The 26,331-nt window shown below is 34.1% G+C and overlaps 1 protein-coding gene across 4 annotated transcripts in view; it reads right to left on the reverse strand.

The window, feature by feature from the left end:
• Positions 1-351: 351 nt before the first annotated feature.
• Positions 352-26,331, reverse strand: part of PTAR1 (protein prenyltransferase alpha subunit repeat containing 1) — a 44,465-nt gene continuing 18,485 nt past the window's right edge. Inside the window, exons 4-7 of one of the 4 annotated variants that reach the window (XM_037495477.2) lie at positions 23,312-23,416; positions 21,468-21,681; positions 11,254-11,558; positions 352-8,599 (exon numbers count right to left, since the gene is read on the reverse strand). In XM_037495477.2, coding sequence (XP_037351374.1) covers positions 8,257-8,599; positions 11,254-11,558; positions 21,468-21,681; positions 23,312-23,416 — 967 coding nt within the window. In that variant the 3' untranslated portion in view covers positions 352-8,256. Of the gene's footprint in view, positions 8,600-11,253; positions 11,559-13,993; positions 14,109-21,467; positions 21,682-23,311; positions 23,417-26,331 lie in introns of those variants that run through there. The other 3 variants (XM_054689851.1, XM_037495478.2, XM_037495479.2) reach the window with 3 other exon arrangements.

Raw genomic sequence — 26,331 nt, forward strand, 5'->3', positions numbered from 1 at the left:
ACTTCACAATCTCCTAATTTAAAATGAAGTCATACTTTGTACCCTATAAATCTGTATTATCCAATACAGTAGCTCTTAGCCACACGTGGCAATTGAAATGCAGCTAGTCAGAATTGAGATGTACTGTGAGTATAAAATACATACTGAAATCTAAAGACATATTACAGGAAAAAAAGACAGTAAAATAATAATTTTTGTATACCGATTATATGCTAAAATGTTTTTAATATATTGGGTTAAATAATATATATTATTAAAATTAATTCCAACTGTTTCTTAATGTGGCTACTAGAATTTAAACTACATATGTGACTCATATTTATTTCTACTGGACAGACCAATATAGTAATCTATAGTCATTATATTAGCTTTAGAATTTAGCGTCATACATTAGGCACTCTGGAATACTAACTCCCAGGAAACCATAAGCACACACTGTATATACCTTTTGCAAAATTAATTTTTATCCCTCTGCAAGGTATACATTGTTAAGTGTAAAAAGAACTCACGAAATATTTACCCTTAAAAATATCAATTAGTATATGGTGAGAGATAAAGGAAGTTCAACACAGACTTACATGGAGGGAAAGTAGTTTAAGAAAAACAATGGTGAGGTCAGAGTGAAGACAGGTAGTTTCTTCAGTAAAATAAGTTAGTCTAACTTATCTTTAATGCCCAGGATCTGACCTTGCACCAAGATCATATATGTAACTTGTCCATTTAAACATAACCTATAAGGAAATATTAAAACAACTCTGAAACTTATTTAAATACTCCATTTTTGGAAAATCTTTAAGCAATGTAAAATTTACATACATGGAGAATTCGAAGAGCAGACTATATTATCTGGGAACTATCCCTTTAATTAAAGTCCTTTGATGTTAAAGTAAGCAACTGTTTAGTGTTCAAGAGACTTGGATTTAAAAAAAATTTTTTAGGTGCTAGAAAAAAAATTTACCTTTTATCATTTTCTTTCTCCTTTTTTGTTTTTGTAGAATTGATTAATATTTGGCATACATATAATACCTCACATTTTATTTTGTCCAACTCAAAAACAAGTTAATCTAGTATACATCCCATTATTCTCCCAGGAACAACATACACCAATATACAACACTGACAGTGGTTATCTTAATCACAAGCTAGCTCTGCAGGCATGTACTGACCTGGTCAGGAGGCAGTGCCTAGTTATACTTGTACTATACACTATTCATCAAGGCTGAAGTTGGAATGCGTTAACAATTTAAATGTTTGCATTAGGGAAACTGTCAAAAATGCTCTAAAAGCCACAAATTAACAGATTCTAAAACTACTGTATCATTCATAAAAATTTCTCCCTCACTTCAAAGATGTTCTCAGAAAATAACTTATTTAAATATAATTTCCTATTGTACCATTACCACTTTCAAGACACTGGAAAGCAACCAAGATTTAGGGAGAAATAGAATCTAAACCAGATTATACCAAATATACCAACACAGTAACTGATTGTAAAAGACTAAAATAGTTTTCTCTAAAGTTCAGCAGCCTATTAAGACATTTAATCACATTTATTAATGTGCCTAGCACAAACAGATACTACTTAAACTTTTCATACTCCTATCTTTAGGCTATGTTCTACATCAACATTTTTATTATGGAATTAGCAAATTCCAACCTAATAATTCATGTCAAATAATACAAATTCTCATTCAAACATATATTACTCTGAAATATTCTCCTCAGTGAAAAGATGACAACAGTCTTTTGAAAGGGCTGTCTGATATTAGACCAATAACTATTTATTAAGCACCCACTATGACTGCGCTTAATCTAAACTCATTCTTTAACCAGTAAGAAAAAAGTAACTGCTCCAAATGCAAGATGACAATTGTGAAAGATTATAATATATGAGCATTTCTAACAGATTGCTGTATAAATCAACATCTGGACATGTGAAATTGTTCATCCCCGACATTAAAAAAATCAATCACTTTACAAAGAAAAATAAACATATAAACAAAGTGCTGCATAGTACTTTGAGGAAAGTGATTGCCATACATACAATTAAGGCTGATTTCCTAAAGGTATGGAAGAAAAGTCAGAATGTCATGGTTCATAAGCAACCTAAGACTTAAGATAAACAATTTAGACAAGTATCTGATTAATTCAGGAAAAATGGGCACTTAGCTTTCCAACTTTGTTGAGAGGGTTGGTCTAATAAAGAAAGCTACCTTACATAGGAGCACTTTTAAACAAATATGAAATAAAAATTCTTTGGATGAAATTCTTTGTAAAACCACTATATTAGTTCAAGAACTAACCTCATTTGACTGTATATACACACATATATGTGTTTACATATACATATATCTGCCTTAAAAATGTATAAAATTCATTTACAATGTTGTATAGTTATCTTTCCTTGTACATTTCAACCTGATCATATATTTTATGCACACTTCTACATTTCTCCCGAAGCTAAGAATGTGAAAAATGGGGTAAGAATGAGATAAACTACTTTTAAGTTTCTGGCCTTTAACAATTCTGACCTGTTGAATTCCCACAAGGTGCAAGTATCATGTATGTACTGAACATGTATGGGACCTGTATATAAAATACTCTTTCAGGGTAACTGATGTTTTAAGAAGTAGTTGTCAATTTGAAAACCAACAGTAATCATTTTTCTCAAGAGGAACTCCAAAATTTAAGAGTGGTCAATTAAAACACCCCCCCTGACAAATATGGAAAATACCAAAATTGTTCCCATAGCAGATAATATGTAAAAGAACATTCATCTAGAGCCACAGGGGTTGAAGCAGTGAGATGAGGCAGTCGTGGGGCATCTATAAGCTACTACACAGGGAGTGGTTTATAAAAATACTATCTATACTAAAATTTTAAGAGCTAGTAATATATTTAGCATTATTTGGCCTTTTCATTTTTTGCCACTGAATATAAAATTTTGTTCTAAATTTACTAAATCTTCTACACCCTGAGGAATAATAGACTAGTGAAAGAAATGACAGGGTTAGCTTTGTGGACCATATATTTGTCCAGAAAGCACAAACTATATCCAGCTAATATTCTTGGAAGCACAAGGTTTCATCAGCCAACTAAGCTACTACTTTTTAACTTTTTAGCATGGAGTTTGGTTTTACAGTGTTAACATGGCCTAGTGAGAATACACAATTCAAAGTTGGGAACCTGAAGTTTCCTGCCATCCCAGATCCACAACTAACACAATGGCTTTCGGTCTATACAATGAACATAACATATTGCTGCCATTTAGGAATATATTATTCAACAGTTTTCTGAAAAGCACTTTGGAATCTTTAACTATATATTTTTATTAAGTTACAATTAAAAATTATATGCTATCTTGAAATATGGAATTCCTATCTCTCCTTGTCTAGACCCCAAAACCTAAAATGCCAGTTTAAATTTCATCTCAGTATTTCCTTCTTTTCCTCTAATATTTAAAAGGATAATAGTCCCACCTTTCTCTGTTTGCAATTATTGTATGTAGATCTGAATTTGGGAGGGAATTCTTAAATTGAGGCAAAGGACTCATTGAGGTCAACAATCTGGCTTGTCTTTCAGGGCACTGTGCCAGTGTTTCTCTTTGAATACAGGCTATTACAGGTTTCTGGCTGATCTTTAATTACTTACATGTGATGCTGCAAATCTCAAAAAATTGTCACAGAGAAAGAATACATTCTTGTCAGGGGACTTAAAATGCTAATCAATGAAATGCAAATCAAAATATCCTGCTGTTCAGTATTTTACTAAAAGATAAAATATTCCATGGGACCATGCCTAGTAAATGTAACAAATAAAATGAGGGGCCTCCTTGGTGGCTCAGGGCTTAAGTCTCAGCACTATCAAGCTGTCAACAGCCACTGAGTCATGGGTTCCATCCTGGCTCCCCCACTGTTCCCCTCAGCAGTGTATTTCAGTCAACCTGCCTGTTCTGCCCCCCTCCCCCGCACCTCTGGCCTGTACCCCAGTTCTTGTATGCATAAATAAATCTTAAAAAAAAATGAGTCACGATGAACCGTTTGATGCCAGTCTCTGCTTTCTACCTAAATATTAGACTTAAATCTAATCTTGCTCTCTAAAAATCTAAGAAAGGCACTCAAATTAACACAGTATAATTATTTTTTTGAAAGACACTGTGTGATGGTAAGTAGAATTCTTACTGCTTTTATGACACTGACGTTGTCTAAACTTTCCTGTACCTCCACATGTCTTCATTAAACAGGAGCACATTACAGAGTATACCCCGGCATGGGGAGGCAGCAGCATGTAAAGTACAAGGATTTGCAAAGCTCTGTATTTGAGAAAGGTATTCCAAAGCAAAAGGTTCAATGTTATAATGCTGTTCATAACTTCTAGCATACCTGAAAGTTTTAAAATATAATTTTCTAGTAACAAAAATAACTATAAGCTTACAAAAGTTTTTTGCCATAAGAAAAAAGATTATATGTTACCTTCTTTTATAACTAAATCTCTAATATCATCCTTTTCAAGGGAGCTAGGATAAAGATTAAACTGTTGTACAGTAAGTGGCAGTTACACTCCTGAATGTTATTTAGCTCCTGTGTCAGATATAATCTTGTGCTATGTAAGAGAAAATTACAAGACTGACAATTTGCTCTCATCAATATATATTAAAAGTTCTCTTTGCACACACACACATATACCTACCGGTGTCTCAACAAGTATGAACTGACATGACCTGAATATATCTGAATGACAAAGTCTACCACCACATAAAAATCCAAGAACTTTTGTTCCTACACCTTGTGTCACATAAGCTCTCATCTGAAGATTTAAGTGGCTTTTAGTGACAACCTGAATACATTTACTCCTACAAATAACAGAGTCTTAAATTAAAACTGCACCATAGGAATAAGAAATATGACCAAATAAGAATATGGCCAAATAAGAAATATGACCACAGGTCTGAGCCTAGAGTTTCCAAAGGGATATTAAATGCTAAAACCTAGAAAAGAACAAGGGGACATGAATAGGTGTCAAATCCTTAGGTTTAAAATATGACTTTCATAAGTTTAAGAAATACCTAAAAGGCCCATGGTTCAGGCTGAGGAGGGAAAAAGAAGCATAAACAGACTATCCATGCTCAGGCACAGATCAACAAGTCTTTGAAATCAAAGCATTTTTCAGGTGCCCAAACATGGCTCTAACTCCGTTGGTAAGGTATGTCCTGCAATACCACACATGAACGGAAAGTAGTGTTCTTAATGCAGATGAACTTCACTAATTCTATGAATTTTTAATATAGATTAGAGTACGGTTCACTGATAATTATAGAGCTGCATTTATTGGCTGGAATTTAACAGATTTTAAACATAATAGTGAAAGGAAGAAAAATATCTAAATTAACTTATTCTATTATCTAATACCTCCCCTGAAGTATCATGAAACTAGAATACATCATTCATTCACAATCCATTGTTCTAATGAATTCATTCCTCAATCATAACTCATTCTATCCATCACTCATGATCAATTTTTCCATTTTTCAGTTAATCATTCATTAATTTAATAAATATGAGTCCTCACAATATGCAAGGCTCAGAGAAGAATCTGAGAACACCACATTATCAAAATAGGTATACTTTAAAAAAAAAGAAGGTACAGTGGGGTGGAGATATTTACAGATCTTAATTGCTTGTCAGTAGTATTCTTGATCCACAGGATGGTAGGACAGCCTTTTATCCTTCCAGTGAAAGTCTGATGAAATGTTTCAATCTAAACTACCTTTTCCTTTTACAACAATGTATTTATAGAAAGGTAACTGCAGACTAACAAGTCCCTGAAAATAGACTTATTCTTTCCAACTGCATGAGCTCATTCAGTCAAAGAGAGAGTATCTTGATGTTATAGCTAGTTAGTTTAGATGTCAATCTCTTTAGGAAAATACGTGACAACAGGCTTTTCTTTGAATGTACACTTGAAAGATGCAAATTTCAGAAATAAAGTAGCACACAAAGTCATATAACAAACATTATCTTTTGGATATTTGTATTTCCACTCCCTGTAATAAATCTGTAACTTATTAGGAAGACAAGTGACCAAGATATATTAAAGGACCGCATGGCTTCATAAAGGGGTGGGCTAAGAGCCTTAAAGCACATGAAGAGAGTTAACTTCAAAGATGGGCAAGATATCCTGTGGAAGGTATAAAAAGGTTGAGAGTACTATAAAATTTAGCTGCATTTCACAGGGTATTGTCTATAGTCATGTCCTGATATTCTCACCTCGAAGTATAAGACACCATATTATTTGGGATATTTAAAACTATGCTTGGGAAAAAAGGTAATACTGATTGAAGCCAGAATTTGGCAACATGTATTAGCAGAATGGGCAGAATCTTCCATGTCATCTCTATGTAGTTACACATACCCCACCTTATACCTCAGACCCCTGCACCCCAACTTCTGCAGGTGCTGAAAATCAAACTATAATGGTTTTATCCACAGAGGTCTAGAGATAGACCTTGAGGTATTTGATTTAAAAGATGTGTTGTACATAAAGAGTCATGGAATTATGTTCATAATGGTAATTATTTTCTTACCTAAATAGTATAAAAGTATAAAAAAGTAATTTTATTTTACCCCCAAAGAGAAGAACAGTTAAGTCTACAGGGAACAAACTTGACAAATATTCTGGTATTTTTATGTCTCACTGGGCAGTTCAACAAAATCATGACATACAAGTTAAGGGCCTGTTCTTTTCACTTAAGGTAATGTACCTAACTCAAGTTCAGGGTTCCATAAAAGTGAGGAGAGGCCTGCCTTTCCTCACATCTGTCTCCTCACCACACATGTGACTTCGCAAATAGAAAGGAGAAAGAGCAATGCATTGTGGTCATACTTATTTCTGTCACTATTACTCACAATTCACACACATCTCTGACAACAGCTTCCATCATTAGCGGAAATTACAGAGGAGCAGTTCACAGTTACATTTTGTGTGTGTGTGTTTAATGGGGTATGAAAGTCACTGGAAATAGGGAGAATGTCTTCACTACACCTTCCTGAAAATAAGTCAGGAAAAAATATGCAAAAGTGAAAGTGACAAAAATATGGAATGATTGGTAAAATAAAGGGAATGGTATGTGGGAAAAGAAACAAATCATTCACAAAGAAGGAAATATATTGAGAAAGCAGACTTATCTGGCTCTTTCCCCACCCCTGCCCACCATCCAAAAAAACCCCTGCATTTGTTACTGAAAAGATACAGCTATAAGGTGGATACTTTGGTACGGCATCCCTGATAAGTTTAGTGCTAAAATTTTTTAAATTGCTTTATTTCTAAATATGAAGAGTGACCCTTCAAAACTATTCTTTCCCTGGCTTTTGCCAGTAAACTTTAATAATCACTTCATAACATTTTTGACTCGATAACTTAAATTTTTTAGAATGAAAACTTTCATGTATATATTTCTACGCATATTTCTCCCACTTTTCATGGTGAATTTGGAAGGAAAATAAGTAGTAATAATTAAAAATCGCATTTCAGGTTTTAAATTTTTTTTTGTATTTTTACAAGGACTGACTTTGTCTCTGGCATATACCAAATTTGAGGTAAAAACTATCAAAACTAGTAATAAAAATAAATTTCCAGCACTGCTATTACATAAACTCTTAAAATTAGTTAAAAAGTAACTATTTTAAAAATGGGTTAAATTGGAACCATGTTATTCATAAAAATTCCAATACTTCTGACTTTGGTTATGTTGGTCTATAACTTGAGTAGAACATGCTAGAGAAAAAGAAATGGTTTGCATTTTCACATTATCCATCCATATTGCCATTTGAGCCTCAAAACAACAATCAGATCAAGTAATTTTACATTTGTATTGTTCTTAAGCTGAACTACAATGTAAAATTTTAATTTTAAGAAATGAGCCTATGCAGCAATTGCAGTGGTGGAAGTGCATGTGAACCAGTTAGAAGAACCAAATGAGAAGTCTCATATATGAAAATATAAAGGATGAGAGGTTAAAATTAAAAACATTAAGACTCACTGTTCAGCAGGAAGAAATGACACAATTATTTTATCCCCAAAGGAATGCCAGTTCTAAACAAAATAAATAAAATGAAAGATTTACCATGGACTTTTAACCTAAAGATGAAAAACATATATAGTTAGCCAATAATAGCAAACAGTTCATGCAACTATGTAAATAAGAAAGAAAGCAATATTGCACTAAAAGAGGAACCTTACAAGACTAATCCACCTCTTTCACTGACTCAGTGTAACAAGCCATTTCCTGTATGCATTGGCAAACCTGGCTTGCTCTACGTTCCGGCAGGTGGACAATACTTGATCGATGAACCTGTGCTCCATTTCCAGGCCTAGGGAGTCTGGAGCTGGGGTCCGCTTCAGGCGTTTGGTTTCCTGGGAATAGCCCTGCTTGCTAGAGTCACTTAGTCCATCCACTTCCATTGCCTGAGAAGTGTGAGGGCCCTCTGTGATGAGGTGCAAGTCACTCAAGGTCCCCCCAGAGCTGTCTGCAGGTGACAACTGGGTCACACTGTGAGAAAATCTACCATTCAAGTGATGCTGAAGGTAGAAAATATGTCGCCTATGAAAGAGGAGGAGGAGGGAGAAAATAGAGAAAGGAAAAATTACATCACAAATTTCAGGTTTTCAGGGGAAAAAAGCAAAATAAGTCGGTAATTTCAAGACATACAGCACTAAGTTGATTGCTCACTTTGTAACCCAGAGTTATAAGGGGGAAAAGAGGAAGGATAGTTGTAACAAGGTCTCTAGGCATTTGGCTGGGCCTTTTCAGTCCAAACTTACCTGTTACTTGTGAGACAGATTACTATACCTGAACTCTGCCCCCAAACAAGGTTTTCAATAGCATTGACTGAGATGATGACAATCACTTTGAGTTACTTTTTGACTACAATATGAAACTAGAAATAGGTAACTTAGTTCAATCTCTGCCATAAATTAAAATACAAAATCAAACCAAAAGTTAACCTTACTGATAGCCTAAAAGGCAGTAAATCAAAAACAAGAGTAATTAAATGGCACCTTCAGAGGCTTAATTTATTGCCTCTGCCCAATACTATCTTTAATAAGAGCTGATCTGCTGTAGTTGGTATTATCCAGAAACCAACTGAACTTACTCCTAAATTCATCACTACACTTTCATTAAGCATCCACATATAGTAGGGATAGGCTGGGCTAAGCAAAAAAATTAAAAGACACAGTTCCTGTTCTTCCTCTAAGGAGATCAGTTCTCCTGCCCTTAGAATCATCTGGAGTTATTTTATGAAAAATAAAAAATCTTATGCTTAATCTCCAAAATTTTTGACTCACAGGGGTGAACATCAACTGTACACAATAAGAACTACAAAGGTTCTAGGAAAGTGAATCTTATCACTCCTATTTTAAGCAAACCCTTAAAAAATAATTTTATACATTTTCCCAGCAGAGTCTGGAGTAGACAGGAAATATATAATGCATCCACTTTATAGAGGATGAAACTTAAAGGATAGATACACTGACTAAGGGTAATCAATCAGCATGAGAAAACTGGCCTGTATAATATTTGTCATCCCAATTGTCTCTTTTCACTCCTCACAGTCCAAACTCCAATTAATCTCTATATGTACAAAGAAAGTTTCTGCTCCATTAATCTAGCTGTTAAACACAAATATAACCCTTTAGATTATCTGAGTCTTGCTATTAATATGCTTAAATATAAATAACAAAAATCTGTAATATCACAACAAAACAGCATGTAAGATTTAGCTCCTCTCTTGAAAATGTGGGATAAACTTGCCTTATTTTTAAGAGAAAAAGAAAATTATTAAGGTGTTAAAGAGGGATGATTATCTTCCATCTTCTAAATATATTTGGCACAGAACAGTAACTGAACAGATTTCCTTAAACAGCCTACAAGAAAGACTAGAGTCGAAGGGGGACACATCTTAGTAACTTAAAAGCCTTCTTCCTCCCTAGCACAGATAAGACTTTTCTCTATAAACAGAATTCTAGCACCTGAGATACAGTCTGCATTTACATTAATGAAGATTACTCCAGCCAGATGATGATTGAAAATAAGCCAATCAAGGGGATCCCCATACTAGGACTTCATCCCCACATGAAAGTTATTTATTTTTAAAGATTTATTTATTTATGCACACAAGAGCTGGGGTATAGGCCAGAGGTGCAGGGGGTGAGAGGATTCACCAGAGAAAGTGGGGAGCAGAACAGGCAGATCCACTGAAATACACTGCTGAGGGGAGCAGCGGGTGAGACAGAAGAGGTCTGCTGCACCATGTGGATAGCTCCCTGGCCGGCCAGGGATCGAACTCATGCTGCCGAGGCTGTGGATAGCTCCACAGTGCTGTGCTTAACCCCCTGCGCCACCAGGGAGGCCCTCAAAAGTTATTTTATTATGAGGATACTAATCCTCTTTCACCCTTCCTACCAAACCTCCACTCCCAAAGTATACTGAAAGTATCAAGAGATTATATGTAAAATAAGTTAATTTGCAGGCAGTAACAATTGGAAGAACAGTAAGAATTATTTCTTATAGTCTAATCAGTGGTCCCAAACCTAACTGTATCAGATTTATCTGTTGAGATTTTCCCTTTGCTTTAAAAAAAAAAAAAAAAAAAATTTTCAGGGCCTCCCTGGTGGCCCAGGCAGTTGAGCACCGCACTGTGAAGCTGTCTGTAGCCTCTGCAGCACAGGTTTGATCCTGGCCGGGAGACGAGAATCCCACATGGCGAAGCAGACCTCTCCTGTCTCGCCCGCTGCTCCCCTCAGCAGTGTATTTCGTCAGTCCGCCTGTTCTGTTCCCTGCTCTGTCTCTGGTGAATCTTCTCACCCTCCCGCGCCTCTGGCCTGTACCCCAGTTTTTGTATAAATAAATAAATCTTTAAAAAAAAAATCACAAACATATGGCACTGCTCTATACCAGAAATACTAAATATCAGGATCTCAGTCCAGAAACTTTTGTTTTTAGTTTGGAAGTAATACAAGTTATTCTGTTATGCCAACAAGATTGGATATGACTATCCTATACTGTAGGTAAAAATCTGTGTGATTGTGAGGAGGAAGCTGTAGTAACACAAACTCTTCCAAACTCACTCAGCAAAGGTCCACAATCAGATTAGCATATTTACCCAAGCAATAGAAGTAAGATATAATGCCTTCTGCAATTCTCATAAGAATATGCACAGTTTCACGCAGGAAATGGATTTTCCTTTCTCTTACCTATGACACCAAAGGGTTTCATGTCCTGGATAGGAATCAATAAGATCAGTTGTGAATTCAACTTCTTCTTCTAGAAGATGGGGAAGATTTATCCTTGGTTCTTCTGTTGAAGCTGCTGCTGCTTCATCTTTAGGAAGAACTAGCACTGGCTCACTTCTCAAAAGGTTTTGCTCCAATACAGAACCATCTATCACAGTTTGGCTAATCAAAGACTTTAACAAAAACTGACGGTAGTGAAATCCACTGTGGTCTGAAACGTGCATAGATGCCCAGTGTTTAGTAGAAGATAATTCATCAAGAAGAATCTTATGGAAAGAAAAAAGAAAAAAGAAGAAAAAAAAAAAAAAAAAAAGACCTGAGAAGAGGAACTATCAAAGGTTTTTCTTTCTCCATCAATGCCTTGTTTCTTGTTTGACAATACCATTCCTACCAATGTTTTGTATACAGTGCCCATCACAGTGCTGTCACTTACTGGAAGCTCAGCCAATGCTTTTCCCACCTTTCCTTTATAAAGTAATAAGGTACATATACACACACACCCCCACAAACAGGATTTAAAGACTCATTTATATCATTGTTTCCTTGGATATAATCACATCCCAATTGATGTACATAGAGAAAAACCAATTCTAAAATAATGAACATTAGGGTATTCATTTTTAAGTAATGCTGATGTTGAAGGAAAAACAGCATAAATTCAGAGGTTATTGGTATAGGTTACATTTAATGAATCTATGCTGTCTGTTTAACAACACTTGTATTATTTGCTCTTCATTGTTAAGTGCCAAGAGGGCAGAGACCATATCTGTTTTGTTTACTACTTAATTCTAAGGGCTTAGTATAAAAAGATGATGCATGAATAAGAAGATTTTTTAATCGTTCATGAGTTTGATTCACTCTTCATGTCAAAATCATTTAACATCAATGATACATGGGTTTTTTTTAACTAAATGAAACAAAATGCAGTAGTATGCTGGTTTAAACCTTTGTATTATCAATTCTGCAAACTAAGGAATTTCAAAAGGAATGCTGAAAGTAACATTTAAGAAAATTATTCTGCACAGGTAGTAAATGAAAATGGATTTTGATCAGTGAAAGATGCAATAAGTGCCTACCATGTTCCATTTGAGAATTTTCAGACCAGCTAAGGGAAAGAGACAAACTCATCAACAGTGAGCAATACAGACAGCAAAACGCGAAAGGGTCTTTTACCTGCTTTTTAAGGATTGCAGGCAAATAAATGCCTTCTCTTGTGCCAAGATACTATCTCTTCTCAGTCTCTTTTATTTCCTAGAAGAAATCTTTCCCTTCTCTGAACCTGCATAGTTCTTGTGTGTTCCACCATATCTATTACAGAATTTTCTGTACATCTTCACATTCCCACTAAACTCTGCAAGCTCTTCAAGATATTTACCCACTCCTAATTATTGTTTCCATCACTCTGTCCCTACTCTCATCAGAGTGGACACTAGTGTTTTATGATTGAACGACTCAACAATTTAATGAATGAAGAGACTAGTACAGAGGGATAAGGTTACTTTCAGGTAGGCATGGGTAAGTTTTATCAGTGAAAAGTTTTAAATATCTCCATTAAATTCTATGGCTTTATTCAGAGCCATATAAATTTATTGCTGAGGCTATTGCTGGTGAGTCTCTGAGAAATGGAAAAGAGCATTTTTTTTATTTGATTTAAAAGGGGAGCATAATAGCAGCATATAAACTACTACCTGGAAAAAAATTAATGTTATCATATTTGAAGAATTAAACTGCATAATTTAAGTTATAATACAACAGTGCTTTTTTACTTTCGGTCTACCTTTAGTATAGATTGAAATGAGTATTAAAAGTCTTAAAAGTAATTTATATTACATGAAAAAAGTCTAGATTACTTCTTAATGGATACTTCTACAGATGAATATTGAAATTCATTGTAATTTTGAAATTAAAAAACAAGACAAAAATAGCACACAAAAGGTTTTCAACAAATTTAAATTTCAACAAAATCAATTTAATTTCTTAAAGTTTTTTCCTCATATTTTTAATGAAAAAATCCACCATATGTCTTTCCTTAAGATATATGAGGCATATTAAACCAGAGCAGAAATTTTAACAAAAATTTCAGGATATTTTCTTATCAACAGAATAAAAAAGTATATAGATATAGGTATTGTTTAAAAATAAAAAATATAGCAATTACTTTTTATCCTCCAATTTCAGTTTTTTTTTTAATTTTTTTTCCATTGAGGTAACAATTAAAGTGAGAATGTCCGACTTAATGTGAGAGAGAATGCCCTTTATATGTTATACTTTAAATGTCAACTTGTTCTTTTTTTAATGTCATTTTTTTTTCTAACATTCCATATAAAAATGATTGAGTGAATAAATAAGCTATAAAAGAACTACAGATGCAGGACTATTAAGCAGAAAGAGGTTAGAAATGCAAGACTGCTGAAAATGCTCATTTTTACACACATACACTCTTAATCTTGTAATTTTTCAGCTTTTTTTCTATGCATGTATGCATGGCCACAGTTTTTAACACAAATTTTGGGTACTCTTTTATACTAATCTTATTCCACTTATATTATAAGCATGTCCCTATAAGCATGTAACATAATTTTTAACTTTTGCATAATTTTCACCTTAAAGATTATCACAATTTAACCATTTCCTGATTTTGTTTCTACTCTTGCATAAGTAATATTCTTATAAACACATATATATAAATGTATGTGCATACCTTATTTATTTAGAAGCAATTTCCAGAAGTATACCACTGGAACAGTGACCAAAATTGCGTAAAGTTCTTGATATATGCTGTCCAATGCCTTTCTGAAAATGTATAATTTATGTACCTATTGGAAGAGCACATTAATGTCTATTTCCTAATATCTTCATCAAGACTTTAATCTTCATTAATTTAATAAGTAGAAAATCATGCTTCATTTTAATTTGCATTTCCTTAATTATCATTAAGGCAAAGTATTTTTCTAATTCACTTATTTTGCCTGTTTTTTATGAATTGTTTTGCTTTATTCTCTTATGAATTGCATAATTTACTATTTTGTAATATTTTCTTATGGGTTTGAAAAACATCTTTATATATTACACATATTATGTTTCTATATATATTGTAGATATTAATATACTGCTGCAAATGATTTTTTTAATTTTATCTTTCCTTTGTATGGATTTTATTTAAGAGTTTAACTTGGGGGCCTCCCCTGGTAGCGCAGCGGTTGAGTGCTGGGATGCAAAGCTGCCCATAGCCTCTGCAGCGCCTGTTTGATCCCCAGCCACTGGCAAGGGTCCCACATGGTGCGCAGACCTCTCCTGCCATGCCTGCTGCTCCCCTCAGCAGTGTACTTCATCAGTCTGCCTGTTCTGCTCCCTGCTCTGGCTCTGGTGAATTCTCTCACCCTCCCGTGATTCTGACTCTATCCAATGCTTGTATAAGTAAATAAATAAATCTTTAAAAAAAAAAAAGAGTAACTTGATAAATGAGATTAAAATTCAACTTAGTTTTTAAAAAGTTAATCTTACCAGTATCTCACATTTTAAAAAGAATCCTTTCCACAATTATCTGAAATTCAATATTTTTTGTCAATGAAATATTTATATATTATGTATTAGTACTTGTTTCTGGGCTTTATATTCTGTTTCATTACTGCATCTGTATATGGCTTAATTAGTACCTCTGTCTGAGTTACTTTTTTTTCCTTAAAAACATTAAAACATATAGCAGTATAGTGTACCTTGTTTTCCCCTTATTTCAACTATTTCTGTTATTCTTGAAGTTTTAATTGTTTTTGTGAATTTCAGAATCAATTTTTGAAGTTAAAAAATAACCAGTCTTTACTATATTTAGAACTGTGCAGCCATCACCACTATCTAATTTCAGAATATTTTCATCATGGCCCAAACAACCCCTAATACCTACTAGTAGTCTCCCTGATTCCTCTTGCCCACAATCTATGGCACCCAATCTCTGCCTATTCTGGATTAAATGGAATCATATGGTAACCTTTTGAATCTGGCTGCTTTCAATTAGCATAATATCTTCAAGTCTCATCCATGTTACAGCATGTATCAGGATTTTGTTTCATTTTTATGGTCAAATAAAAAATACTCCATTTTAATTATCCATTCCTCAGATGATGGACTACTGGATCACTACTAGTTTATGGTTATTATGAATAATGCTGCTATTAGCATTCTAGTACAAGTTTTCATATGAACACATGGTTTTGATTCATGGGTATACACTTAGGAGTAGAACTGCAGGGTCATATGTGGAAATTCTAAGTTTAATTTTTTGAGCAAATGCCAAACTTTCCCACAGTGCCTGCACCATTTCACATTCCAACCAACAATGCATAAGAGTCCAATTTCTCTTCATTCATACCAATGCTTAGTACTATTATCTTTTTCATTTTCGTAATCATAGTTGGTATGAAATAGTGTCCATTGTGTGGTTTTGATCTGCTGTTTCCTAATAGCTACTGAAGTTGACCATTTTTCATGCCCTATTGGCCATCTGTATATCTTTCATGGAGCAAGGAACTTTCTCAGATGACACCATGCCAATTTTTAATTGTCTAGTAATATAAACTCTGCCCACCTGTGAGTCTTTTCCTCCCACCCCAAACCTCTAAAGTAAGAAGAATTTAGAATTTACTTAAATATGTGAATTTATAGATACATAAACTTCTTAGGGAATATAAGTATTAAAACAGAGAATTAAAGTCTCATAATTCCAGCACCATGGCATGGTTAAATATTCTTTATTTTCTAACCTTTTCCTTCTGATTAGAAAAACTAATACATGCCTATTACAGAAAATACAAGAAAATGTATCTATAATAGCACTGTATAAATACATGTGTATAAATATCTGTTTAGCACTTACTATGTCAGGACCTGTTCCAAACATTTTAAAATGTCATTCAATACTAGTAATACATAAAAAATTATATTAGGCCCAGCTCCCATTTAGCTTTATATCCAATAGACTAAATTTTTCTTCAAATAACATTCCAAAATACAATTTTAGTATATTTTTACTAAAAGATCTGCTTATGGTGGATTTCAATATATATAATCCTTTGGTAGATTGAGTCTGTTTCTAGAATTTTACTATTTTAAACAGTACTTCTACATATCAAACTTATAATAGTGCTATAAGTGCTTAGTATGAGCACTTGTGATAGCCATTTTATCTGGATTTTCCCATTTAATTTACATCATTCAATGAAGCAGGAATTATCACCTCCATTTTATGAATAAGAAATCTGAAGTCTCGGTAGAAAGGCTAAGAAACTTCCTCAAAGCCACAGAGCAAATGGGTGGTGGAGTAAGGATTCAAACTAGATCTCTAAGGCCACTAAGTAGACCCTTTAATTATTATACCATTCTGCATTTCCAATTATTTCCTTAGGATAAATTTCTAGAAGCAGAACTGCTAGATTAGAGCAACACACATTTCTTTTGGTTAAGATCTGGTAAATGCTGCCATGTTCCCTTTCTGTAGGATTATACCAATTTCCATAATGTTTGTTTTTCATACCTTAGTAGTGCTGGATATCAGCACTTAAAAAATCATTTCAAAACTATTAGAAACAATAAATCAGTAAAGTATTGCATTTCTATATGCAAATAAGGAACTAGAAGAAAAAGAAATTAAGAAAATTATTCATTTTATGATTGCATCAAAAGGAATTAAGTAGTACCTAGGAATAAACATAACAAAAGAGGGACAAGAAAGACCTGTACAATGAATATTCTAAGACATTTTAAAAATAAATAAATAAATAAAGATAACAAAAAAAATGGAATATTCCATGCTCCAGATCAGAAAAATTACATTGTCAAAATGGCCATCTTATCCAAAGCAACACAGAAATTCAAAGCAATCCCTATCAATTGCTGAATGGCTTTCTTCAAATAAATAAACACCACTGAAATTTGTATGGAACCACAAAAACACTCTGAAGAGTTAAAGCAATCTTGACAAAAAGGAAGAACAGAGATATCACATCCCCAAATTTCAAACTATACTACAAAGCTATAGTTGTCAAAATTAGAGCAAAACCAGACAGACCAAGGGAATAAAATGGAGAGGTCGGAAATAAAACCACACTTATATGAACAGTTAATCTTTGACAAAGAAGCCAGGAGCACACAATGGAGAAAGGAAAATCTTTTTAATAAATGGTATGGGGAAAATTGGACAGGCACATGTAAAACAATGCAACTAGACTATTCTCACAGCATAACCAAAAATTAATTCAAAGTGGATTAAAGATGTGGCTGTAAGACCAAAAACCATAAAAACACATAGACAAAAATACAGGTAAAATACTCCATGGCACTGACTCCAGGGATGTCTCTGGGGGCTCCAAAAGCCAGGGAAACAAAAGCAAAATAAATAAATGGAACTACATCACACTAAAAACCTTCTGTACAGCAAAAGAAGGATGAAAAGACACCCTATTGAATGGCAGAAAATATTTGCATATCATACATCCAACAAGGGGATCTATGATCCACAAAGAACTCATACAAAAAGAAAACAAATAACCCAATCAAAAAATGGGCAGAAAATATAAAGATAGTTCTCCAAAGATGACATACAGATGACCTACAAGAACAAGAAAATTTGCTCACTTTTTCTTAGGAAAATGCAAACCAAAACCACAATAAGATATCACTTCATACCCATGTCAGAAAGACTAGAAACAAGTGGTGACAGGAAGAACTTTGAGGCTGACCACATGTAAGTCCAAGAGTGGACAATGAGTTGTCATCTTTAACGGTGAATGGTTTCAAGTAAAATAATTTTACTTTGGCCCCTTGTTGCTGATTTATGGGAATGCCATTTTAAAAGGTACACATCAATGGAGGGAAGTTTCTAACAATCTGTCAGCGCACCTGGAATGCTTTTCTCTTTATCTTCAATGATTCCCGTGCTCCTTGCCTCCTTCCTATCAAGTTGTGGAGATGAGATCATACTATCAAGTTGTGGAGCTGAGATCACCCAGTATAAAATATTATCCACAACCCACCAAATAACTTGTTCTCATAGCTTTAGACTCCTGACAATGTAAAATCCCTCCTTCTAGTAGCTATTTCTAGAGTCCAAAGGAGCAAGCTCTTTATCCACCTGCCATACCCAGTATATAGAACAGTGTCTGGGAATGGTAGGGTTTCAGTATTTTTTCATAAGTAAATTGCACTGAGCTGACAAAGCAAACTGGTAGCCAGTTTCATCTAAAATTTCTGTCTAGGAAAACATGAAGCTGTTCCTGAAAACTATAAATACTATTGAAAGAAATCAAAAAAGGAACAAATCAAAAAATCAACAAAGGAACAATCCTTCCATGCTCAAGGATTGGAAGAATGTTAAAATGGCCATTCTAACTACAGCAATAAACAGATTAAATGCAATCTCTTAAGATCCCAATAGCATTCTTCATAGAAACAGCACTAAGAAATCCTAAAATTTGTATGGAACCACAAAAGACCTCAAATAGCCAAAACAATATGGAGGAAAAAGAACCAAAACGGAGTTATTATGCACGGTGACTTCAAGCTATACTACAAGCTATAGTAACCAAAACAGAATGGTACCAAAATAAAAGCAGGCACACAAGCCAACAGAACAGACCAGCACAGAATAAAAACCACACATAAATGGGGATAACTAATTCATGACAAAAGAGCCAAGAGAATACAACAGCAAAAGGAAAGTCTCTTCATTAAGTGGCACTGGACAACCACATGTAAAACAATGAAACTAGAACATTATAACATATGCTAAAATCTTTGCAAAATGGATTACAGACTTGAAATATAAGACCTAAAACCATAAAACACATAGAAGAAAACACAAATTAAAAAGTTCTTTGACATCAATCTTATCAATAGTTATGTTTTTATGGATTCATCTCTATGAGCAAGAGAAACAGAAGGCAATATGAATAACTGGCACTATATCAAACTAAAAAGCTTTTGTACAGTAAAAGAAACCATCATTAAATGAAAAGCCAGCCTAATAAATGAAGATATTTGCAAACCATATTATCAGATAAGGGGTAAATACCCAGAATATAAAAACAACATGTACAACTCAACAACAAAAATACGATCCAACTAAAAAATGGGCAGAGGATTTAAACAGGCATGTCACCAAAGATATATAGCTGGCCAATAGACACATGAAAAAAATATGCTGCACTGCTGATCATAAGGGAAATACAAATCAAATACACAATGAAATCTCATCTCACACTGATTAAACTGGTTATCATAAAATGTCAAGTCAATAATAAAAGTTGGTAAGGATGTGGAGAAAAGGAACTCTCAAGTACTGTTGGTGAGCATGTAAACAGTACAGCCATTATGTAAAACAGTATGGTGGTTTCTCAAAAATTAAAAATAGAACTACCATATGATTAAGTAATCCCATTTGTGGGTAGTTACCTGAAGAATATGAGAACACTAACTCGAAAAGATGCATGCTCATTGTAGCAATATTTAAAATAACGAATCCAGGTGCCAAACTATAGATGAATGTGGATAAATAAGATATGGTGTGTGTGTATACATAGATACACACACATATATATATATGAATGGAATGCTACTTAGCCATAAAAAGCCTATATATTGCCATTTGTGACAACATAGAAGACCTTGAGAGGATTATGCTAAGAGAAGTCAGAAAGAGAAAGACAAATACTGTATGATTTTACTGATTTGTGGAACATAAAGTAAACCAATATATAACCAAATCCATACACTCTGACTAAAGAATAGTGGTTCTCAGGAGGGAAGGTATGTGGAAGAGAAGAGGTAGAAGATGCCAATGAGTTGGGAGTGGATAATGACTGGTAAACTGACGGTGGGCGTGGTGAGAAAATACTCAGAACTTTCAGAGTACTGTAAACTAATGTTACCTGAAAAAAAAAAAAAAAAAAAATAGGCTATACCATGTGGGTAGGCACATAAGGATACCTGTTTTTCATTCTGATGAATAAATGACATAACTATAGCCAAGTCTAAGTCACTAAAACTTTCTAGAAATTTCCATCTCCTCATTTCTAAATTGAAAGGGTTATGCCGAGCATTTCTAACCTGGTCCTGCATCCAAAAAGCCCCATGAGCCAATAAAAAATAACGATCTCTAAGTCATATCCTCATTTTGATTGAGTAGGTCTGGGGTGGGACTTAGGAATGCTCAGGTAATTTATAGACTCAAGTCAAGTTTTGGGATAGATGATGTATGAGGATCAGTGGTTTGGTGGAGGGTGAAAGTAAAAAAACAGAATGCATGAATCAATGTAATTTCAAAAATAAACGCAGTTTACCACCACCCTGAACTATTTGGCAAATACGATACAACCAAATAGAACTTTTAAAGGACTTAAGATGAAAAAATTTGTTTGTTTTTAATAATTTAAGTAAACACGCTCTCCTTCAAAAGAGACATGAGAAACCAGAGTAATATCTATTAATTCACAAGCTGTTTTTTTTTAAAGATTTATTTATTTATGCATGCAAGAAGTGGGGTACAGGCCAGAAGTGCAGAGGGGTGAGACGATTCACCAGAGACAAAATGGGGAGCAGAACAGGCGGATTGACTAATTCACATGCTGTTTTGTGAGTAAAATTAAAATCTAGTGAACTGTTAAAAAAAAAAAAGGAAGGAAGGAAAGATAATCACTATTGAGGCAAAATTGTGATTGGCGATTGGAAAAAAAAAAAAAGAAGAAGAGTTTGGGTATAGCTGGGTGAAATCTTACGTTCTTTGCCCAGGAAAAAAAGACTGAGAAGGCAGCCAGCTGCTTCAGTACATTGAGTCACATAACCAAAGACTACCAAGAAAGAACAATTTCAATTCTAAGGCTTAATAATCTCTTCTTTGATTCAGGGCAAAGTTAGTTATGCACAGTATTCCTTATTGCTTAATCCTGCTTTTGTTCTATCAGTGTATAAGCCTTAAGAGAATAAAAACCACACTGGTAAGAAATGCAAACTTTTTTTTAATTGCCAGAGTTTCCTTGAAGGTATCAGTTGTCATGATTCTCACCAGGCTGCTGGGCCATCAACTGATCTACTCTCCTCCTTTAGTGATCCTCTTAGGAAGAACTACTACAAGAAGATTTAAAGAGCAGGCAAGGTGTCTGCGTACGGAGATACAACAGTAGTCCTACCTTCACATCTAGCTTGGCAAGGTGCTGCAATACCCAGATGCGATGGGACCAAGCATTATAATTGCTTGGGTATCTCCCAGCTGCTTCACCACAGACCTCCATCTCTTCTCTTATTAGTCGCTGTGTCCTTTCTGCAGGAATTGTTCCCAAATTTCCTTTGGTCACAAAGGAAGGTAAGGAGGTTTCCTGAATTAGTTGTTGTAGCACCCATCGCCTATTCACAGGTGGCATGTGGTAAAGAGAATGAAGAAAGAACATGAACCAGAGAGGAAAACAATCAGTTTTCTTGTTCTGAATTTCATTTCTATTCCAGACAACACAAAATAATCCCTTTCAATAAATCCAGTTTTTCCTTCTGGGGGGAGAGAGTATTGCTTCGTTGAATTATTGAATAATAATTGAAGTTAGCAGTGTGAATGATGGCAGGGGGAGGAGAACGAGGATGATAAACCTTAAAACACTGAAACTCATCAAAGAGAAAATGATATCAATTCTAAACCGACAACTCTAAAACATCATTTGGTCAGGAAATATAAAGGCAAGTGGTCTGTGAATCTGTGTGTGTGTAAGAAAGTATAATGATGGCTGGTAAATACTAGAAGAAAGTCATAGTTCACATATTTAATTCTATGTTGATGCTTCACTTTATGCATATTTGCAAACAAGAATCTGCATTATGACAGCTTTCATTAATCAAAATTTCAGTATTATTGCACAGAATCTGGAAGGAAACAAATACAATATAATTAGTTAAGCCATCAAGGAGATTTTAAAATGTTTTTATCCACTGATTTTTTTCCTTGTCTATTTAAGATTTTCATTAGCATACCTTTAAATGAAAAGTACTTAAAAAAGTGTCTCTAAACACTTAATGTCTTTGCTTAAGACAAACCAGTAAAATGATGGATACATATTTATATTTCCCTTACCTTGCCACTACACAATCATATACCTCTCTAAAGCCTGCCATAGCAATTTCTGGTTAAAAAAAAAAAGAAAATACAATTGAATATATGGTTTAGAAGTAGCTGATTTGCAATGCTAGCCAAAGGCAAGAATTATAGCAAAGATACCTTGAACTGACTTTAAGATCCTAAAAATGCTCAGGATTTTTAAAAAGCTGTAAGTGGTTTAATGAACTGAGAACTGACTTCTTCAGGGATTTCTCTACTCACAGCAACAGTAAGGCCATACCATCTCATTTTAGTCAAAACAGAGTAGAAAAACATGGGATCCAAAAGGAAGATGCTTCCAGACAATCTAGATTTTTAGGAGTTCTTATGTGCATTTTGGCTACGGGCCTCGGGCCTTTAACCTAAAAATATTCTTTATGGTCTTAGCAACATTAGTTCAGCCTATGCACCAATCACCTCAGCTGTTTCTACTTTTCTTATTTGGTTAATTTTAATAACCACCACCATCTTTATCAGGAACATACCCAAGTGTATTATAAAATCCAAACTGCTTCCTATAATTGAATATCTAAATGTAATCTTCATGACAGCTTCAAATAGCTAATAGTAATAGGTATAATTTATTATGTGCAAGGCACTGTGGTTGTATCAATATACATATACAAATATATTATCTCATGTAAATGCAACCAAGTTCTGAATTAGGTATCGTTATTATTCCCATTTTACAAATGAGAAAACTGAGGCCTGAAGAAGTTAAACAATTACCAAAGATCACCTTGGTAGTAGCACTATGTGGTTTAAACATAGGTAACTTGACTTTAGAATTCATACTCTGAACCAATATATATCCTGCTTTATATTCTGTGTTATTTTACTCCAGTCATTCTGAATTCTAAGAAAGAAGTCTATCTTGTAAATTAACCAGACCTGTGAATCCATGTTTCTGGACTCTTTGGAAACTTAGTTAAGGCCAGTTTTCCCAGATATAAGTCCTTAATTGGATTTAAAGTGCCAGAGAGGATCAGCTCTTTTCTGAAAAATAAAAATAAAAAGGATTACTTTATCTTTATATCCAAACATACTTTATGGTTATAAATATAACCTCACTGTGAAGTAAATTTCCTAGTGTTAAAAAAATAGTCCATAAATGTCACACAGTAATCAAGAATGTATTCTCATAATATCAAAATAATGAATAGTGAGAAAAAAAGAAGCTCTTATATCATAACAGTGGAATGTTACCTATTTGGGGGAGGGCAAAAGGTTTCCTGTCCTGTCTCACTTCCAAAACTTATGAGGTCTGACATCAGTGTCTGTAGGGGATCTAATACCAGTCAAAAATTGGTCTAGTTTCCTGAGTAGGACTTGACATGGTCTAGTTCATTGCAAGATGTAGAGTAAATGGAAGTTGTCAGGTTTTTTCCGCTCTCCTGCCACCAGCATGGCAACACCGGAGGTCTTACATGCATGCCTAGTGGCGGACACCTAGAGTAGGGTGTGGGCATGCATCAGTGGGCACACCTGAGCCAAGAGACTAAGCATACATAAAGGCGGCAGCAGAGGCAAGATGGCAAAGGACCGTGTGGCAGAGTGCAGCAAGACCAGCGAGAGATCAGGAGACAACACCAGAGAACCCAGAAAGAGCAAAGATTCGCTGGGGGCTAGGAGGCCTGCCAGCCTGGTTGCCTCACTACAAATGGTGTAGAAAGATCATTAAAAGCCTGAAGAAGCCACTGAGGGGTCCAGGACTCCTCCTTTACCCGTCTCCCTAGAGAACCTGCTCTGTGCCTTGCTGGGGCTACACAAGAAAATAGACATCCCCCAACAGTTACAATTGAGATGCCAGGGGAACAAAATCATTCTTTCAATCATTGTTCTAAACAAAACTACAATTTTAATTTTTCAATTTTCTCTTCTACATTTCCACATATAATTCCACATACCCCCATGGTTCTATATAACCTTAAAAATAAGCATTTTAAATAGCTAAATATTTTTCATTGAGTGGTCATCCTGTAATTTAATAAACTTTTAGGTGATTTGCATAGATTATGGAATTCAATTCTCACAATCCTGTATTATCTAAAACTACATGAAATTAGTGATACTCAATTATCTTTTTCTTTTTTTTTAAATAAAGTTTTCATTTTAGAATCATTTAAATTTATGATAAAGTAGTAATTATTCCTGGGTACTCTATACTCTATTTCCCTTATTAACATATTATCATGGTACACTTGTCATAATTGATGAATTATTATCAATAATTATTGGAACTACATACTTTATTCAGAATTTCTTAGTTTTTATCAAATATTCCTTTTCTGGTGTCTTCATGGGGGTTCTCTCCAATAAACCTTTCTTTTGATAACCCATGACATTTTTTGAGGTGTACTGACCATACATTTTACATGTTTCTTGTCATAATTAACTGGGGTTATGGTTTTTGAGGAGGAAGAAACAACTGAGATAAGTGGCCTTTTTAGCACATCATAGTAGGTGCACAAACAATCAGCATGACTTATCATTGTTGATGTTGACCTTGATTACCTAGTGAAGTAGCATATGTCGTTTCTTTACTATCACACTTAAAGAGGAGTTACACTCTCTCTTTAAGATAAATTATCTGGGATTTTTCTATATGGGAGATTTCTTTATTGTTACCTATCTCTTTATTCAGTTATTTAATTATGTCAACATAAGGCTATAGATATCCATTTTATACTTTGGGGTATAATCCAATACTATGTTATTTATTTTATTGCTCAAATTATTCCAGCTTTGGCCCCTGGAAGCTCCTTCAGTGATTCTTGTGTTTCTTTGACATACTTCCACCATATTGTTTTTGAGCATTTTATTACTTTCTGACTACAGGATGTTCCATGCTCATTTTGTAAATTTTCAGACCTCATCCTAGAATCATCCACTTCTCCAAGAAACCCAGATCCTTTTATTGATGAATAATGTTAAAAACTAAGAAATGGGTGCTGGGAATTAAGGATTTTTGATCTATACAAACAAAAATGTCATAGGGCTCAATCTAGTATCTCAATTTTACAGATGAGAAAACTGAAGCATGAAGAGATTGGGTAATCTGCTCAAGGTCTCCAAGTACTAAGTGGTCACAAAGAGACATCAAATCTGCTATTACAAGCAGTCAAAATCACTCTATGTTTCCCAGAATTACTACAGAAGAAATACACCAACAATTAAACAAAGTATTTAGTATTTGATTTGCAAGAAGTTTTACAGGATTCTTGATGAGTTTATTATCAAATTGAGTTTATTTCCTAAGCTTATTGCATTTTTGTTCAAAATGTACTATTGTCCTAAACCTTCATAATTCAATCTTATTAATACAAATTAAAATTTACTAGAACACATATCCACAATGGAATCCAGATTTCCTTTCTATTCAGCTAGCACAAAATTTTACTATTCTCTTACCTAGAATAATTTTCAAGATTAACTGCTACTAACGTCATTGAAGTTGTATTTATGGAACAATTTCCCCTCATAAGACCAAACAATACATAGTCAAAGTTTCAAAAGATCCATTAAAAAAATCACCTAATTTAAATCTTTCATTTAACAGATAAAGATTTTGAGAAGGTTACTGAGAAGTTAAAGATTTTGTGCAAAGTCAACTGCTAATTGTAAACAGGATTAACTTCCATGGATCTTAAGACTAGGTTCTTTCTTATACATTACTTTTTAGAATGTACAATGAAAATACATATACTTGGAAAATATGTATTTTTTCCTCTTTGTAATGATGAGGAATATGACAACATGAATAAAAATGGTACTCACACTTTAATACTTTCATTTCTTTTTCATTGAATTTAATTATTTCCAGTGCCCATGTGCCATGTGTTATGTTTCAGGCACTAGATGCTAGGGAAACAAATTTTAAAAAAAGATACAGTCTCTATCCTTCAGAAAGC

The sequence above is a fragment of the Talpa occidentalis genome, unplaced genomic scaffold, assembly GCF_014898055.3.
Source record: "Talpa occidentalis isolate TD23 unplaced genomic scaffold, MPIMG_talOcc4v2.1 talOcc4.7, whole genome shotgun sequence".
In the NCBI taxonomy this organism is placed as follows: Eukaryota; Metazoa; Chordata; class Mammalia; order Eulipotyphla; family Talpidae; genus Talpa; species Talpa occidentalis.